Consider the following 20324-nt stretch of genomic DNA (forward strand, 5'->3'; position numbering starts at 1 on the left):
GGGCGACTGTAGTGGCGTGGGAATTGGGAAAATGAGCGAGACTCATCAGTGGTTCTGTAGGCTATGCAGTAGAGATAGGAAGATTGTGGAACAGGAGGGGAAAATTGCTGCCCTTCAGGCTGAGTTAGATGAGGCTAGGCGAGAACTGGGCAGGTTAAGGGGGGAGAAGGGTAAACAGGGGTGGGAAGTGGCAACAGGTATGAGGAACAGGCCAAGAAATTCTTCTGACAGCTTTGTTATTAATGTACAAAATAGGGGTGACCTGTTGCCTCAGTCAGAAACTGATGAGCCTCTCACAGGAGTAGATGTAGACAGGGCTCAACAAGCTTTCAGCAGCAAATTGATTAAGAATGTAGGGAAGTCTGCAAAGAGAAAGAAAGTCTTGTTGCTAGGTAGTTCGCATGCTAGGGGTGTGGGCCAACTTCTGCAGGATGAATTAGGGTTGGATTACCAGGTCACAAGTTTTTTCAAACCTAGTGCTGAACTTGGGCAGGTTACAGAGGATTTAGGTTCACTATGTAAAGGTTTCACTAAGGAAGACACCGTGGTTATTGTGGGTGGGCCGGGCAACAGTATTGACAGAGATCCGGGGTACAGCATAAAGTGTGACCTGGCAAAGATTGCATCGGCATCGAATCATACCAGTGTTGGGTTTGTGTCGGTTCTGGAGCGCCACGACCGACCTCATTTGACCTCTTCTGTCAGGAGAGTTAATTTGGAGTTGGAACGGCTACTTGGATCTGGTGCAGGGTCACACATTGGTGTGGTTCCTGTTGATTCACTCTGTAGGTGGGACTATACTAGACATGGCCTACACCTCAACAAGAAGGGGAAGGGTAAACTGGCTGGGCTGATAGCAGGAAATTTAAAGGGGGGAGGAACTACATCTCATGGTGGAAACTCTTTTTTAGTGTAAGATCAGTGTCCAGTGGGAAATTCAGCCAGGCAAGTACTAAAGATGTTAAAAAAGTTCAAGATACTCACAAAAGTAAAGTGAAAAATAATGTTAGTATATTTCAGCAAAATATTGGGGGATTGAAGAATAAAAGTACTAAAGATGTTAAAAAAGTTCAAGATACTCACAAAAGTAAAGTGAAAAATACTGTTAGTATATTTCATCAAAATATTGGGGGATTGAAGAATAAAATTGATGAGCTTCTGCTTTGTTTAGAAGATATAGAAACCAAGAATGTAATAGATATACTATGCCTGTCTAAGCATCACATTGTCACTGATATGCAAAAGGTTAGCATCAATGGGTACAAATTAGCTGCACATGTAAGTAGAGATAATATGATGAGAGGAGGAGTTGCCATATATGTCAAAAGCTTCCACAGTGCAAAAAATTTAGAAACTAAAAATTTTTGTGTAGAGCAACATATGGAAGCATGTGCCACTGAACTTAAACTAAATGATGGCCCTTTCATAATTGTAACAGTGTATAGGTCCCCCTGAGGGAATTTCCAGCTATTTCTAGAAAACTCGGATGCTTTGTTGTGCTATCTGTCAGACAGGGGGAAGCAAATTATCATTTGTGGGGATTTCAATGTTGATTCCCTGAAAGAGTGTAATAGGAAGAATGACCTTTTAGTATTACTCAGTTCTTTCAATTTAAGCTCCGTCATTGATTTTCCTACTCGGATAACAAAGAACAGCAGTACATTGATAGATAACTTTTTTATAGACCAAGATAAGTTTAAGGACATAAATGCTTATCCTGTTGAGAATGGTCTTTCAGATCATAGTGCACAGCTTGTTACAGTACATGACATAGCTCCATGCAGTATAATAAATCAGACTTTCAAAGCAGTGCGTTCAATTAACAATATAAATATTGCAAACTTTAGGGAAAGCCTACAGCAGCTAGACTGGGATGAAGTGTATAAGGAACCCGATGCAAACTTGAAATATAACTTATTTCACAATACATTTTTAAGGGTATTTGAAAATTGTTTTCCCAAGGAAATAGTTAAACATAATTCCAAGAAAACATATAAAAAACCTTGGCTAACTAAAGGAATAAGAATATCTTGCAACCGTAAAAAAGAACTGTATCTAACAGCAAGAGGGAGTACTGACCCCGAAATTGTTCAATATTATAAAAACTGTTGTGCAGTACTAAGAAAAGTTATTAAAAAGTCCAGAAGCATGTGTATCATGTCTGAGATCAGTAACTCTGATAATAAAATTAAAACAATTTGGAATATTATTGAAAGGGAAACAGGGCAACCAAGAGCACAGGAAGACTTTAGTGCAATAAAACTGAATGACAAGTGCACTAACAAACAATCAGAAATTGAAAATATTTTTAATAATCATTTTTTAAATGTTGTGGAGAAAATAGGATCTAGATCTTCACTAGAAGAGGCAAGGCTATTAATAGAAGAGGCCATACCTGCGCAGTTTGAAACAACTGTAATTCCACCAACCTCTCCCTCTGAAATCAGTAAAATAATAAACTCACTGAAAAGTAAAAGCTCTTACGGAATTGATGGCATTTCCAGCAAAGTACTTAAAGCTTGTTCCCCACAGATAAGTAGGATTCTCAGCCACGTATGTAATAGCTCTTTGGAGCAGGATGTTTTCCCTGATAGACTGAAATATGCCATTGTAAAACCATTGCATAAAAAGGGGGATACGTCGGATGTCAACAACTACCGCCCAATCTCTCTTCTGACAGCTCTATCAAAAATTTTTGAGAAAGTAATGTATTCAAGAGTAGCCTCCCATATTTGTAAAAATAAAGTACTAAAAAAATTTCAGTTTGGTTTTCAGAAAGGCTTTTCAACAGAAAATGCTATATATGCTTTCACTGATCAAATATTAAATGCTCTGAATAACCGGACATCACCCATTGGTATTTTTTGTGATCTCTCAAAGGCCTTTGATTGTGTAAATCATGGAATTCTTTTAGATAAGCTAAATCATTATGGTTTGAGTGGGGCAGTGCACAAATGGTTTAATTCATACTTAACTGGAAGAATGCAGAAAGTTGAAATAAGTGGTTCGTGTAATGTTAAAACAACAGCTGATTCCTCAAACTGGGGTGCTATCAAGCACGGGGTCCCACAGGGTTCGGTCTTAGGTCCTTTACTGTTCTTGATATACATTAATGACTTACCATTCCACATTGATGAAGATGCAAAGTTAGTTCTTTTTGCTGATGATACAAGTATAGTAATAACATCCAAAAACCAAGAACTAAGTGATGTAATTGTAAATGATGTTTTTCACAAAATTATTAAGTGGTTCTCAGCAAACGGACTCTCTTTAAATTTTGATAAAACACAGTATATACAGTTCCGTACAGTAAATGGCACAACTCCAGTAATAAATATAGAATTTGAACAGAAGTCTGTAGCTAAGATAGAATTTTCAAAATTTTTAGGTGTGTCCATTGATGAGAGGTTAAACTGGAAGCAACACATTGATGGTCTGCTAAAACGTCTGAGTTCAGCTACCTATGCTATTAGGGTTATTGCAAATTTTGGTGATAAGAATCTCAGTAAATTAGCTTACTATGCCTACTTTCATTCACTGCTTTCGTATGGCATCATATTCTGGGGTAATTCATCGTTGAGTAGAAAAGTATTCATTGCACAAAAACGTGTAATCAGAATAATTGCTGGAGCCCACCCACGGTCATCCTGCAGACATCTATTTAAGGATCTAGGGATCCTCACAGTAACCTCACAGTATATATATTCCCTTATGAAATTTGTTGATAATAATCCAACCCAATTCAAAAGTAATAGCAGTGTGCATACCTATAACACCAGGAGAAAGGATGATCTTCACTATGCAGGGTTAAATCTGACTTTGGCACAGAAAGGGGTGAATTATGCTGCCACAAAAGTCTTTGGGCACCTACCAAACAGCATCAAAAGCCTGACAGATAGCCAACTAACATTTAAAAATAAATTAAAAGAATTTCTAGATGACAACTCCTTCTACTCATTGGCTGAATTTTTAGATATAAACTAAGTAAAAAAAAAAAACTTAATCATTAGTGTCATGCAATATTTTGTGTAATGTAATTTCTTGTACAGACATCTTTTATTAACCTGACACGTTCCACATCATTACGAAGTGTCGTATTCATGATCTATGGAACAAGTATTAATCTTATCTAATCTAATCTAATCTAATCTGCTTGTGTGTCACAAAATGCCAGACAGATGGCGCTGGACAGCAAAACGTCAGTGACTGCGCATGACAATCGTGTATAAAAGGAGCTGTAATGAGAATCAGATGCGCCAGCAGTCGCAGCACGTTGACGTTAACTGAAAAGCCGCTTTTAGTGAAGCTGTATTATCAGAATGGGGAATGTGCTAGTTCAACGGTTCTATCGTCATAGGAAGGGGAATCGAACGGGTAAAGGACCGTTGACAAATGAAGCTGAAGCCACGGGTTGTTTAGACGATAGATCCCGTAGTGGCCGACGAGCACAAGGCGTAATGCTGCCGAGACAGTTCAGGAAGAAATGGAGACTGTAGCCGGTTCGTCTATGCCCGGGGAAGTCAGCGCTCGTGCAGTCGCACGTCGAACCGGTATTCCGTACACTACTGTTTGGTTGGCACTTAGGCGTACCCTCCGATGCTATCTGTACAAAATCCATCTGCATCATGAACTGTTACCTGGCGATTTAGTGAAGCGGAGGGCATTTGCGGTGTGGGCGTTTAAAAAATGGCGGAAGATGGCGATTGGTTGAGTAACGTGTTGTGGACCGACGAAGCTCATTTCACACGCCGAGTGTCTGTCAACGCCCACAACTGCAGAATATGGGCTACCGAAAATCCTACATCTGTCGCGGAAACTCCATTGCAGGACGAGAAAATCACGGATGGGTTGGATTTACCACATCTACCGTTATCGCCCTTTTTTCTTCGAGGAAATGCGTGATTCTGGTTTGTAACTGCTACCGTAACGGGTGAGAGGTACGCCGATATGTTACACAATCGTATCATCCCCAGCCTGGCTGATAAACACCTGATGGAACGTACGATGTTTATGTAGAATGGCGCTCCACCCCATGTTGCTAGACGCGTGAAAGATCTCTCGTTTGGTGGTGATCGTGTGCTCAGTCGCCACTTTCGCCATGCTTGGCCTCCCAGGTCACCAGACAGTCCGTGCGATTATTGGCTTTTGGGGTTACCTGAAGTCGCAAGTGTATCGTGATCGACCGACATCTCTAGGGATGCTGAAAAACAACATCCGACGCCAATGCCTCACCATAACTCCGGACATGCTTTACAGCGCTGTTCACAACATTATTCCTCGACTACAGTTATTGTTGAGGAATGATGGTGGAGATATTGAGCATTTCCTGTAAAGAACATGATCTTTGCTTTGTCTTACTTTGTCATGCTAATTATTGCTATTCTGATCAGATGAAGCGCCATCTGTCGAACATTTTTTGAACTTTTGTATTTTTTTGGTTCTAATAAAACCCCATGTCATTCGAAGCATGTGTGTCAATTTGTACCTCTCTATCTACTTTATTCCGTGATTTATTCAGTTTTCAAACTTATACTGACTTTTATGATCACCCGGTATTAAAGGGCTGTACACTGGCGTAGGTGTCACTCAGGTGATTCATGTGAATCGGTTCCCAACATGATAACAGCTACACGACGGGAATTAACAGACTTTGAGTACGGAATGGGAGTTGCAGCCAGACACATGTGACATTCCACTTAGGAAATCGTTAGCGAATTCATTATTCCGAGATGCAGAGTGAGAACAGTGTGCCGAAGATACCAAATTGCGGGCTTTACCTCGCCCCACCGACAACACAGACGCCGAAGGCCTTCGCTTAATGACCGAGAGCAGCGGCATTTTCTTAGTGCTGTCAGTGCTAATAGACAGGCAACGCTTAGTGAAATAACGGGAGGAATCATTGTGGGGCATAGGACGAACCTACTCGCTGGGGCAGTGCGGCGAAATTTGGCTCCAATGTGTTGTGGCAGCAGATGACGGACGTGAGCGCTTTTGCCAACAGCACGACATCGCTAGCGGACCTCTCCTCGGCTCGTGACCAACTCGGTTGAAGCGAACACATATTGTGTTGTGGGGCGATCACTGTCTTGTATAAATAATTCAAAAGCCAAGATCGCTTAAACACTGTTTACTAGATGACCGGTTTCAACACACTAAAGCTGCCATCATCAGATCAGAATGTAGCTTAATATGCATAAATCATCTGCCTCATATATCGTTATATCCAAATTATTTATGCATGTTAAGCAACATTAACATCTGATGATGGCACCTCTAGTGTGTTGAAACCTGTCATGTAGCAAACACTGTTTAAGCGATCTTGGCTTTTTTACAAATCAGTTGAACCGTGGGGGACTGGAAAACCGTGGCCTGGGCAGATAAGTGCGATTTCAATTGGTGAGAGCTGATGGCACGGTTCCGATGTGGCGCTGATTCCACGAAGCCGTGGACCCAAGTTTTCAACGAGGCACGGTGCAGGCTGGTGGTGGCTCAATAATGGTGTGGGCTGTATTCACATGGAACAGATTGGGTCCTCAGATCTAACTGAATCAAAAAAAAAATTGTTTAAATGGCTCTGAGCACTATGGGACTTAACATCTGTGGTCATCAGTCCCCTAGAAATTAGAACTACTTAAACCTAACTAACCTAAGGATATCACACACATCCATGCCCGAGGCAGGATTCGAATCTGCGACCGTAGTGGTCACGCGGCTCCAGATTGAAGCGCCTAGAGCCGCACGGTCACACCGGCCGGCTCTAACTGAGCCGATGAGTGACTAAAAATGGTTGTGTTCGTCTACTTGGAGACCATTTTCAATCACGGACTTCCTCTTCCTAAAAAACAAAGTCACGACAAGGGCCACAGCTGTTCGCGATTTGTTTGAAGAACAATCTGGGCAATTTGAGAAAATGATTTGGCCACCCTGGTCACCCGACACGAATTCCACCGAACATTTATAGGACATTCATGAGATATAATAATTACAAAGAGATAGTATCGACATCAGTTGATACTACATAAATTAATAAGTGGTGGTACTGATCCCCAATGGTACACAAAACGGGTCAGATGGTTGTTGCAGAAGCAGCGAAAAAAGCATTCCAAATTTAAAAGAATGCAAAATCCCCAAGACTGGCGACTTTTGCAGAATTTCGAAATATAGCACGTACTTCAATGACAGATGCTTTCAATAATTTCCACAACTAAATGCTGTCTCAAAATCTGGCAGAAAACCCGAAGAGATTCTGGTCATACGTAAAGCACACCAGTGGCAAGACGCAAGAAATACCTTAATTGGGCGATAACAACGGTGAAGTCACTGACGACAGTGCCACTAAAGCAGAGTTATTAAACACGGTTTTCCGAAACTCCTTCACCAAAGACGACGAACTAAATATTCCTGAATTCCAATCAAGAACAACTACCAAGATGAGAAACATAGAAGCAGATATCTTCAGTGTAGCAAGGCAGCTTAAATCAGTTAATAAAGCCAAGGCCTCCAGTTCAGATTGTATACCGGTTAGGTTCGTCTCAGAGTATGCTGATGAAATAGCGTCATATTTAGCAATTATATACAACTGCTCGCTTACAGAAAGTTCCGCACCTAAAGACTGGAAAATTGCTCAAGTTACACCAATAACCAAAACGGGAAGTAGGAGTAATATGCTGAATTACAGGCCCATATCACTAATGTCAATTTGCAGGAGGGTTTTGGAACCTATACCGTATTCGAACATTATCAAGTACCGAGAAGAAAACGATTTATTGACACATAGGCAGCACGGATTCAGAAAATATCGTTCTTGCGAAACACAACTATCTCTTTATACTCATGAAGTAATGAGGGCTTTCGGCAAGGAATGTCAAATTGATTCGTTATTTTTAGATTTCCAGAAGGATTTCGACACCACTTCTAGCAAGCGCCTTCTAACGAAACTGCGTGCCTACGGAGTATCGCCTCAGTTGTGCGACTGGATTCGTGATTCCTTGTCAGAAAGATAACAGTTCGTAGTAACAGACGGAAAGTCATGGAGTAAAACAGAAGTAATATCCGGCGTTCCCCAAGGAAGTGTTATAGGCCCTGTAGTGTTCCCTGATCTACATCGAAGACATAGGGAGACAATCTGAGTAGCCGTCTTAGATTGTTTGCAGATGATGCTGTCATTTACCGGCTTGTAAACTCATCAGATGACCAAAACGAACTGCAAAATGATTTAGATAAGATGTCTGTATGGTGCGAAAAATGGCAATTGATTTTGAATAAAGAATAGCGTGAAGTCATTCACATGACTAGTAAAAGAAACCCGCTAAATTTCGATTACGCGATAAGTCACACAGATCTGAAGGCTGTAAATTCAACTAAATACTTGGGGATTACAATTACAAATGACCTAAACTGGAACGATCACATAGATAATATTGTGGGTAAAGCAAATGATTCATTGGCACAACACTTAGAAGGTGCAACAGATCTACTAAAGAGACTGCTTACACCACGCTTGTCCGCCCTATTCTAGAGTATTGCTGTGCGGTGTGGGATCCGTATCAGGTGGGACAGACGGATGATATCGAAAAAGTTCAAAGAAGGGCACCTCGTTTTTCATTACCGTGAAATAGGGGAGATAGTGCGATAGACTTGATACGTGAATTGAATTGGCAATCATTAAAACAAAGGCGTTTTTCGTTGCGACAGAATCTTTTTCTGAAATTTCAATCACCAAATTTCTCATCCGATTGCGAAAACATTCTATTGGCACCAACCTACACAGGGAGAAATGATCAACACGATAAAATAAGAGAAATCACGGCTCGCACAGAAAAATTTAAGTGCTGGTTCTTCACGCGTGCCGTTCGAAAGTGGAACGGTAGAGAGACACTTTGAAGGTGGTTCATTGAACCTCCTGTCAGGCACTTTATTGTGAGTAGCAGAGTATTCACGTAGATGCAGATGTGTAGATGTAGAAGCTTAGTCATTACGAGGTCAGTTCGTGGACAGCATCCTGCACCGACGACACTTGGGCAATTATGGAAGGCCACAGAGGCATCATGACTCAACATTTGTGCAGCGCGGCTTCCAGCGTCTTTCTGAGTCCACGCCGGGTAAAAGGAGGTCCGACACGATTTTAGGAGGTATCTCGTGACTTTCGTCACCGCAGTGAAACTATAGAAAGCACCTCATGTTTGTAAGCTGTAGCATGTAAAAGGTGTATGGTTCTAAAGTTGGATTGTAGTTCTTCGTGCAAGTGAAAATTAACTGCAAATTTTTATCCTCGTTAAGGAGGTCGGGTGAATCTTCTTGAAGAACGCAGTAGTCTTAAGAGGAATACGACGCCACTTAATCACCCGATCACTTTACCTTCAGCAGAATGGCTTACTTGGTGGCTGAGTTTTGTGCGACTATTTATTTATTTATTTCATTAACAGTACAAAATAACCCACCGCCTTAAAATATAAGGTGGGTCATATGATTCTGAATCTAATAGCAAAGACTTCTCATTGTTACAGTCTTATTTGTATACAGTTGTTATTGCTTTTTTAATAATATAAAGAAATTAATATATACAGATTTCTCTGAGGTTACAGCGAATTGAATGCTTAACAGTTGTTAAAATGGTTCCATACGATTTGTTACTACATAGTTTATGAGAACGTGATTTATGCAAATGTCAAACAAATATATAAAAACAATAAAAGTTAACACAATGAGCGTGGTTAAAAATAATTTGTAAACTATAGAGAGAAGTGATATGCTGTATTTAGATGAGTACTACAGTCTAAGTAGCACTCTGGTTAGTAATGGCTTATTTCTATGTATGTACAACCTCGAGCTATTCTCATCTGCAATGATTTCCGCTAATATATGTTTACACAGATGATTGAGTTTAAATTATGATTGAGCACTTCATACATGGAATACATGAATTTTATCTTCACGTGAGAAATACACTTTTGTTTGTAACTTGTTACTTGAAATAGAATATAGTTGCAGGCCGCGGTGGCCGAGCGGTTCTAGGCGCTCAGTCCGGAACCGCGCTGCTGCTACGGTCGCAGGTTCGAATCCTACCTCGGGCATGGGTGTGTGTGATGTTCTTAGGTTAGTTAGGTTTAAGTAGTTCTAAGTTATAAACGACTGATGACCTCAGAAGTTGAGTCTCACAGTGCTCATAGCCATTTTTTTATGAATATAGTTCATTGCTACTTGAATGCTTTATTCCTCAAATAACTTAATACATTTCTGATGTATGAAATTCATTAATTATAGCTTTGAACAGAGAAGACAATATACTTCTGTCTGCACACAAAAAGATGAGCAATACATTACTGCTTGTGTGCAGTATACTGTAAACACTATGCAGGATGCCATTGGGGAGGAGGAGCCTCGGAATAAAAGTTCTTCGAGCCTTCTTCTCCCAAGCGACATTACCTTATTACTACAGTCTTAGTATGTGATGCCGGTGTTTGTTTTATGACTGTCGTGTTATTTGTGACTGTGTTGTGCCATGCAGTGTGATACATTGTTGCTTTAAGTTTAAAATGGTTCAAATGGCTCTGAGCACTATGGGAATTAACTTCTAAGGTCATCAGTGCCCTATACTTAGGCCTAAGTCAACCTAACTAACCTAAGGTCATCACACACATCCATGCCCGAGGCAGGATTCGAACCTACGACGGTAGTGGGCGCGCGGTTCCAGATTGTAGTGCCTAGAACCGCTCGGCCACCCCGGCCGGCTTGGTTTTGGTCCCTTTCATGGTGATCCCTACTGAGTCATGTCCACTCAGTGTCCCTTCCTCAGTTTCGGAATCTGTGGTCGTGTTCGTGTCCTCCAATGTAGTTTGTTGTGTTGTTTGTACTTGCCTACGCCTCCTTCCATATGGGTTTCGGCGATTGTATTCTTCGTGCAGAGTGTTCGATACAATATCGGCTACAATATTTATTTTGTTCCAGTCACCGGGATTACGTATTATTCTGGCGATGTCATTGTCATTCTGTGCAGGTGTCACTCTTGTGCTACCGTGTTGCACAGCAGCGTGAGATGTTCTGGTGTCCCAGTTTCTCCGCCTACGCAAGTCGTTATTAGTCCCATACGGTTTACATGTCCCGCCGCTTGACAGGAAATGGATCATCTCCCGGCTTGGGTCGACATGCTGCAGTTGTAGTCTTTCTTGTACATCCGCCATTGTTTCATCTGTGTTTTGTTCATCTACATCTACATGACTACTCTGCAATTCACATTTAAGTGTCTGGTAGAGGGTTCATCGAACCACAATCATACTATCTCTCTACCATTCCACTCCTGAAAAGCGCGCGGGAAAAGCGAACACCTAAACCTTTCCGTTCGACCTCTGATTTCTCTTATTTTATCTTGATTATCATTACTACCTATGTAGGTTGGGCTCAATAAAATATTTTCGCATTCGGAAGAGAAAGTTAGTGACTGAAATTTCGTAAATAGATCTCGCCGCGACGAGAAACGTCTTTGCTTTAATGACTTCCATCCCAACTCGCGTATCATATCTGCCACACTCTCTCCCCTATTACATGATAATACAAAAGGAGCTGCCCTTTTTTGCACCCTTTCGATGTCCTCCGTCAATCCCACCTGGTAAGGGTCCCACACCGGGCACCAATATTCTAACAGAGGACGAACGAGTGTAGTGTAAGCTGTCTCTTTAGTGGACTTGTTGCATCTTCTAAGTAAACCTGCCAATGAAACGTAACCTTTGGCTCGCCTTCCCTACAATATTATCTATGTGGTCTTTCCAACTGAAGTTGTTCGTAATTTTAACACCCAAGTACTTAGTTGAACTGAGAGCCTTGAGAATTGTACCATTTATCGAGTAATCGAATTCCAACGGATTTCTTTTGGAACTCGTGTGGATCACCTCACACTTTTCGTTATTTAGAGTCAACTGCCACCTGCCACACCATACAGCAATCTTTTCTAAATCGCTTTGCAACTGATACTGGTCTTCGGATGACCTTACTGGACGGTAAATTACAGCATCATCTGCGAATAACCTAAGAGAACTGCTCAGATTGTCACCCAGGTTATTTATATAGATCAGGAACAGTAGAGGTCCCAGGACGCTTCCCTGGGGAACACCTGATGTCACTTCAGTTTTACTCCATGATTTGCTGTCTATTACTACGAACTGCGACCTTCCTGACAGGAAATCACGAATCCAGTCGCACAACTGAGACGATACCTCATAGCTCCGCAGCTTGATTAGAAGTCGCTTGTGAGAAACGGTGTCAAAAGCTTTCCGGAAATCCAGAAATACGGAATCAACCTGAGATCCCCTGTCGATAGCGGCCATTACTTCGTGCGAATAAAGAGCCTAGCTACGTGGCACAAGAACGATGTTTTCTGAAACCATGCAGATTACGTATCAATAGATCGTTCCCTTCGAGGCGATTCATAATCTTTGAATACAGTATATGCTCCAAAACCCTACTGCAAACCGACATCAATGATATAGGTCTGTAGTTAAATGGATTACTCCTACTACCCTTCTTAAACACTGGTGCGACCTGCGCAATTTTCAAATCTGTAGGTACAGGTAATGTTGGTTCCCGTAATTTCGGTGACTTTATCCAGCCTGTCCCTGTTAAGCCAGTAAAGTGCAGCTCTGTGACGCATAGCGAGCCTGTGGCCGGTACTCACCATGGAGAACTTGGCGTCCCGCGTACTGAGGGCCGAAACGGCGAACGTGGCGACAGCGGATGCGGCGAGCGCGAGGTAGGTGTTGACGACGGCGCGTACCTGCTCGTCGCCAGAGGACAGGGCGCCGTTGAAGCTCGGCCAGAAGCACCACAGGAAGATGGTCGCTGTCCGACAAGTTGAACGTCACACTAGCTGGGCCACGTTACGCACCACACAGTCATATCCTGAGACCTCATTAGAAGAAGGGCCACCAAATGTGAGGCGGCAGTCAATAAGCTAAAGTGTAGTCTCTGTTCTGCACCTACATCTATACTCCTTCATACAGCTTACAGTGTGTGGCGGAGGGTACTTCCAGTACCAAAATCTGTCACTTTCCTTGTTACAGTCGTGAATGGCGTGTGCTGTAACGTAACAACGTATTACTTGTGAAAGATGGTTCAAATGGCTCTGAGCACTATGGGACTTAACTTCTTAGGCCATCAGTCCCACAGAACTTAGAACTACTTAAACCTAACTAACCTAAGGACATCACACGCATCCATGCCCGAGGCAGCATTAGAACCTGCGACCGTAGCGGTCGCGCGGCTCCAGACTGTAGCACCTAGAACCGACCCGCCACTACGGCCGGCACGAGTTTGTCATCTTGCATTGAAAGCGTAACTTCCCGTGGAGCCGGCAGGAGAACAGATGTTGGTCCTCATCTCATGGAGATGGAGAATTAGACTGAAATACAGTAACCATGTAGAGTGCACTCTCAATGGAGAGAAGTCTTCCAAAGTAAGACTGATTTCACGTGTCTCGCAGAGGAGTGTCCTAGGACCGCTGCTATTCACAATATACATAAATGACCTTGTGGATGACATCGGAAGTTCACTGATGCTCTTTGCGGATGATGCTGTGGTATATCGAGAGGTTGTAACAATGGTAAATTGCACTGAAATGCACGAGGATCTGCAGCGAATTGACGCATGGTGCAGGGAGTGGCAATTTAATCTCAATGTAGACAAGTGTAATATGTTGCGAATACATAGAAAGAAAGACCCCTTATCATTTAGCTACAATATAGTAGGTCAGCAACTAGAAGCACTTAATGCCATAAATTATCTAGGAGTACACATTAGGAGTGATTTAAAATGGAATGAACAGATAAAGTTGATCGTCGGTAAAGCAGATGCCAGACTGAGATTCATTGGAAGAAACCTAAGGAAATGGAAGCCGAAAACAAAGGAAGTAGGTTACAGTACGCTTGTTCTCCAGCTGCTTGAATACTGCTCAGCAGTGTGGGATCCGTACCAGACAGGTTGATAGAAGAGATAGAGAAGATCCAACGGAGAGCATCGCGCTTAGTTACAGGATCATTTAGTAATCGCGAAAGCGTTACGGAATTGATAGGTAAACTCCAGTGGAAGACTCTGCAGGAGAGACGCTCAGTAGCTCGGTACGGGCTTTTGTTGAAGTTTCGAGAACATACCTTCACCGACCCCCCACGAACCACGGACCTTGCCGTTGGTGGGGAGGCTTGCGTGTCTCTGTGATACAGATAGCCGTACCGTAGGTGCAACCACAACGCAGGGGTATCTGTTGAGAGGCGAGACAAACGTGTGGTTCCTGAAGAGGGGCAGCACCCTTTTCAGTAGTTGAAGGGGCAACAGTCTGGATGATTGACTGATCTGGCCTTGCAACAATAACCAAAACGGCCTTGCTGCGCTGGTACTGCGAACGGCTGAAAGCAAGGGGAAGCTACAGCCGTAATTTTTCCCGAGGGCATGCAGCTTTACTGTATGATTAAATGATGATGGCGTCCTCTTGGGTAAAATATTCCGGAGGTAAAATAGTCCCCCATTCGGATCTCCGGGCGGGGACTACTCAAAAAGATGTCGTTATCAGGAGAAAGAAAACTGGCGTTCTACGGATAGGAGCGTGGAATGTCAGATCCCTGAATCGGGCAGATAGGTTAGAAAATTTAAAAAGGGAAATGGATAGGTTAAAGTTAGATATAGTGGGAATTAGTGAAGTTCGGTGGCAGGAGGAACAAGACTTCTGGTCAGGTGACTACAGGGTTACAAACACAAAATCAAATAGGGGTAATGCAGGAGTATGTTTAATAATGAATATGAAAATAGGAATGCGGGTAAGCTACTACAAACAGCATAGTGAACGCATTATTGTGGCCAAGATAGATACGAAGCCCACACCTACTACAGTAGTACAAGTTTATATACCAACTAGCTCTGCAGATGACGAACAAATTGATGAAATGTATGATGAAATAAAAGAAATTATTCAGATAGTGAAGGGAGACGAAAATTTAATAGTAATGGGTGACTGGAATTCGAGTGTAGGAAAAGGGAGAGAAGGAAACGTAGTAGGTGGATATGGATTGGGGCTAAGAAATGTAGAATTTTGCACAGAGCACAACTTAATCATACCTAACACTTGGTTTAAGAATCATGAAAGAAGGTTGTATAAATGGAAGAACCCTGGAGATACTAAAAGGTATCAGATAGATTACATAATGGTAAGACAGAGATTTAGGAACCAGGTTTTAAATTGTAAGACATTTCCAGCGGCAGATGTGGACTCTGACCACAATCTATTGGTTATGACCTGTGGATTAAAACTGAAGAAACTGCAAAAAGGTCGGAATTTAAGGAGATGGGACCTGGATAAACTGACTAAACCAGAGGTTGTACAGAGTTTCAGGGAGAGCATAAGGGAACATTTGACAGGAATGGGGGAAAGAAATACAGTAGAAGAAGAATGGGTAGCTTTGAGGGATGAAGCAGTGAAGGCAGCAGAGGATCAAGTAGGTAAAAAGACGAGGGCTAGTAGAAATCCTTGGGTAACAGAATAAATATTGAATTTAATTGATGAAAGGACAAAATATAAAAATGCAGTAAATGAAGCAGGCAAAAAAGGAATACAAACGTCTAAAAAATGAGATCGACAGGAAGTGCAAAATGGCTAAGCAGGGATGGCTAGAGGACAAATGCAAGGATGTAGAGGCTTATCTCACTGGGGGTGAGATAGATACTGCCTACAGGAAAATTAAAGAGACCTTTGGAGATAAGAGAACCACTTGTATGAACATCAAGAGCTCAGATGGAAACCCAGTTCTAAGCAAAGAAGGGAAAGCTGAAAGATGGAAGGAGTATATAGAGGGTCTAAACAAGGGCGATGTACTTGAGGACAATATTATAGAAATGGAAGAGGATGTAGATGAAGATGAAATGGGAGATACGATACTGCGTGAAGAGTTTGACAGAGCACTGAAAGACCTGAGTCGAAACAAGGCCCCCGGAGTAGACAACATTCCATTGGAACTACTGACGGCCTTGAGAGATTCAGTCCTGACAAAACTCTACCATCTGGTGAGCAAGATGTATGAAAAAGGAGAAATACCCTCAGACTTCAAGAAGAATATAATAATTCCAATCCCAAAGAAAGCAGTTGTTGACAGATGTGAAAATTACCGAACTATCAGTTTAATAAGACACAGCTGAAAAATACTAACGCGAATTCTTTACAGACGAATGGAAAAACTAGTAGAAACCGACCTCGGGGAAGATCAGTTTGGATTCTGTAGAAATACTGGAACACGTGAGGCAATACTGACCTTACGACTTATCTTAGAAGAAAGATTAAGCAAAGGCAAACCTACGTTTCAAGCATTTGTAGACTTAGAGAAAGCTTTTGAGAATGTTGATTAGAAGACTCTTTCAAATTCTAAAGGTGGCAGGGGTAAAATACAGGGAGCGAAAGGCAATTTGCAATTTGTAGAGAAACCAGATGGCAGTTATAAGAGTCGAGGGACATGAAAGGGATGCAGTAGTTGGGAAGAGAGTGAGACAGGGTTGTAGCCTCTCCCCGATGTTATTCAATCTGTATATTGAGCAAGCAGTAAAGGAAACAAAAGAAAAATTCGGAGTAGGTATTAAAATCCATGGAGAAGAAATAAAAACTTTCAGGTTCGCCAATGACATTGTAATTCTGTCAGAGACAGCAAAGGACTTGGAAGAGCAGTTGAATGGAATGGACAGTGTCTTGAGAGGAGTATATAAGATGAACATCAACAAAAGCAAAACGATGATAATCTAATGTAGTCGAATTAAGTCGGGTGATGCTGAGGGAATTAGATTAGGAAATGAGACACTTAAAGTAGTAAAGGAGTTTTGCTATTTGTGGAGCAAAATAACTGATGATGGTCGAAGTAGAGAGGATATAAAATGTAGACTGGCAATGGCAAGGAAGGCGTTTCTGAAGAAGAGAAATTTGTTAACATCGAGTATAGATTTAAGTGTCACGAAGTCTTTTCTGAAAGTATTTCTATGGAGTGCAGCCACTGAATGGAAGTGAAACATGGACGAAAAATAGTTTGGACAAGAAGAGAATAGAAGCTTTCGAAATGTGGTGCTACAGAAGAATGCTGAAGATTAGATGGGTAGATCACATAACTAATTACGAAGTATTGAATAGGATTGGGGAGAAGAGAATTTTGTGGCACAACTTGACCAGAAGAAGGGATCGGTTGGTAGGACATGTTCTGAGGCATCAAGGGATCACAAATTTAGTTTTGGAGGGCAGCGTGAAGGATAAAAATCGTAGAGGGAGACCAAGAGATGAATGCACCAAGCAGATTCAGAAGGATGTAGGTTGTAGTAGGTACTGGAAGATGAAGAAGCTTGCACAGGATAGAGTAGCTTATAGAGCTGCATCAAACCAGTCTCAGGACTGAAGACCACAACAACAACAACAACAACCTTCACCGAAGAGTCGAGCAGTATATTGCTCCCTCCTACGTACATCTCGCGGAGAGACCATGAGGATAAAATCAGAGAGATTAGAGCCCACACAGAGGCATAGCGAAAATCCTTCTTTCCACGAACAATACGAGACTGGTATAGAAGGGAGACCCTATAGAGGTACTCAAGGTACCCTGCGCCACACACCGTCAGGTGGCTTGCGGAGTATGGATGTAGATGTAGATGAAGTTCAAGAGCTGACGCTGGCTTCTGGGCCGAGCGAGCAGTGTACCTGACAAAAGCTGCCTGTAATACGATAACATACTCTCTGTGAATCTGATAGTAATCGATCTTTATCATACCTAGTACACCAAATTTTGTGGACATAGAGCAGTTCTGTTAAAATTTCAAATTAATAACTTCAGTACCTTCGCAGACATAAATTTTTACCTGAAACACATATTAACCTTGCCGCCATTGTCAAACTGAGTTAGGCACTGTAATAGAAATGGTTCAAATGCCACTAAGCACTGTGGTACTTAACATCTGAGGTCATCAGTCCCCTAGACTATTTAAACCTAACTAACCTAAGGACATCACACACATCCATGCCTGAGGCAGTATTCGAACCTGCGATTGTAGCGCAGTGCGGTTCCGGACTGAAGCGCCTGGAACCGCTCGGCCACAGAGGTCGGCGCAGTGTAATGCATTCATCTACAGTGTCAATGGGAACTACAACCAAGAGGATAGGTTGACATAATCTAATTTTCAGGAATTTTCCTTAGTTTCAGTACCACCGATTTCTAACGAATTAAAAGTACATTGCAAAATTATTATTTCGCCTTGTTTTGATTGAGAATTTGAAAGTGAATGGAGGGCATACGTAAAGTGAAAATGTGATATTTTATCAAAAGTATGCAAATGTACAAGTGAGAAAATTGTTATGCAGTAGGGAACTTTACTTTGTGGAAGGGAATCGTATTTCGTTTCCATAAAATTTTATTCAGTTTCGAAATTACGAGATTTCTAGTCTATATTACATGTATATATGAAGATGGTATCGGTTCTTGTGGACATGTCCGATAGAACAGATACCATCGGTGACCGTGCAGCTCGTTAGAATGATATTACAATGAAATGACACCCTTAGCTGCATACAGGCGTTGATATAAGTCAACGAGGACAGCTGAAAATGTGTGCCCCGACCGGGACTTGAACCCGGGATCTCACCGTTGACTTATATCAACACCTAAGGGTATTCATTTCATTGTAATATAAATTACTTGTGGTAATCTGACTGGTTGAAAACAGAAATACCTCAAGAATAGAAGTGCTCGAGACAGTCTGATTGGGTGCTTAACATATTAGACAATAGGAATTGAGCATTTCTAGCGCGTCCGAGTACGGCTTTGTGCCTCAGCTCCATGAATCGAGATAGTCGCTCAGGAGCCGTATTCTCGTTAACACCGCGCTGATCAAATTTGTACCAAAATGAGAAATTCATGCGTTTGATTGGTTCTCTTGTCGTTGACGAAGAGAGACTACAGTATTATTTTGTGAAAGTTTGAGGTTTCTGGGTCGTTTATATAAGGGGATGAGATGTGAACATTTAACGTCGTACATAATCTCCGCGTAGCGTGTTTTGTCCAGATAAAGAGACGTAATGGCGTGCACTTATTTCCAAGAAGTCTGCTGAACAGCTGAATGTGTTAAACCGCAAGTAGTTTTAAAGGCAATAAACAAACTTCAAGGAAGCCGCAGACATTTCTTCAAACGATTCATGCAAGAATCCCGAACGGTCGATACTTAAACTAACTTTCAGTTACAGGCCACAGGCTGTGGTCTTTGCGTGGTAGGTATTTGGTCGAATTTTCGTCAACGCTGCTTTTGTTGGCTAAACCAGTATTACCGTCGCAGAGTGAAGGGGCAGATAATCTGAAACTTATCCAAGTAGGTGGATAGATTGTTTTGAAGGATAGTTAGAGCCCCACCCCGCCGCAGAGGGAAGAATGGTTGTCGGTAATCCTTCATACCACCACTGTCTTCATCGCAAGAATAAACCTGATGCCAACATTACGCCAAGGCTTCCTCCGCGTTTGTTGGAATTTCGTGTTTGGATTTCGTTTCACGTGGAAATGAAGCCGAGCTGTCTCGAGTACAATCGAGTAGGATTATATGGATACGTTTTATGCTGTGCTTTACGCGCACGTCAATAGTATGGTACAACAGCTTCATCGGCGCATTTAACTTGGACAGCCCTGGCCAGCCAGCCGGTCCAGCTAGCCTGCAGTAATGTAAACAACTGCAGTTAAGGAGTCAAAAGAGAAGAGCAGAGAACATACACTACTAGCCATTAAAATTGCTACACCACGAAGATGACTTGCTACAGACGCGAAATTTAACCGACAGGTAGAAGATCACGTTTCCGACTTCGATAAAGGTCGCATTGAAGCCTATCGCGATTTCGGTTTATCGTATCGAGACATTGCTTATTGTGTTGGTCGACATCCAATGACTGTTAGCAGAATATGGAATCTGTGGGTTCAGGACGGTAATACGGAACGCCGTGCTGGATCCCAACGGCCTCGTATCACTAGCAAACGAGATGACAGTCATCTTATCCGCATGGCTGTAACGGATCGTGGAGCCACATCTCGATCCCTGAGTCAACAGATGGGGAGGTTTGCAAGACAACAACCAACTGCACGGTCAGTTCGACAACGTTTGCACCAGAATGGACTATCAGTTCGGACACCGTGGCTGCGGTTACCCCTGACGCTGCATCACAGACAGGAGCGCCTGCGGTGGTGTACTCAAGGACGGACCTGGGTGCACCAATGACAAAACGCCATTTTTTCGGATGAATCCAGGTTCTGTTTACAGGATCGTGATGGTCGCATCCGTGTTTGGCGACA

General features: G+C 42.2%; 1 protein-coding gene across 2 annotated transcripts in view; it reads right to left on the minus strand.

Annotated features, from left to right (window-relative positions):
• The window catches only part of LOC126291735 (ammonium transporter Rh type B), a 221925-nt gene that overhangs the window by 61226 nt on the left and 140375 nt on the right, over positions 1–20324 (minus strand). For both annotated transcript variants that reach the window (XM_049985408.1, XM_049985407.1), the window contains exon 6: positions 12668–12831. In XM_049985408.1, the coding sequence (XP_049841365.1) occupies positions 12668–12831 (164 nt within the window). The remainder of the gene's footprint in view (positions 1–12667; positions 12832–20324) is intronic.

The sequence above is a fragment of the Schistocerca gregaria genome, chromosome 9 (genome assembly GCF_023897955.1).
Source record: "Schistocerca gregaria isolate iqSchGreg1 chromosome 9, iqSchGreg1.2, whole genome shotgun sequence".
NCBI lineage: Eukaryota > Metazoa > Arthropoda > Insecta > Orthoptera > Acrididae > Schistocerca > Schistocerca gregaria.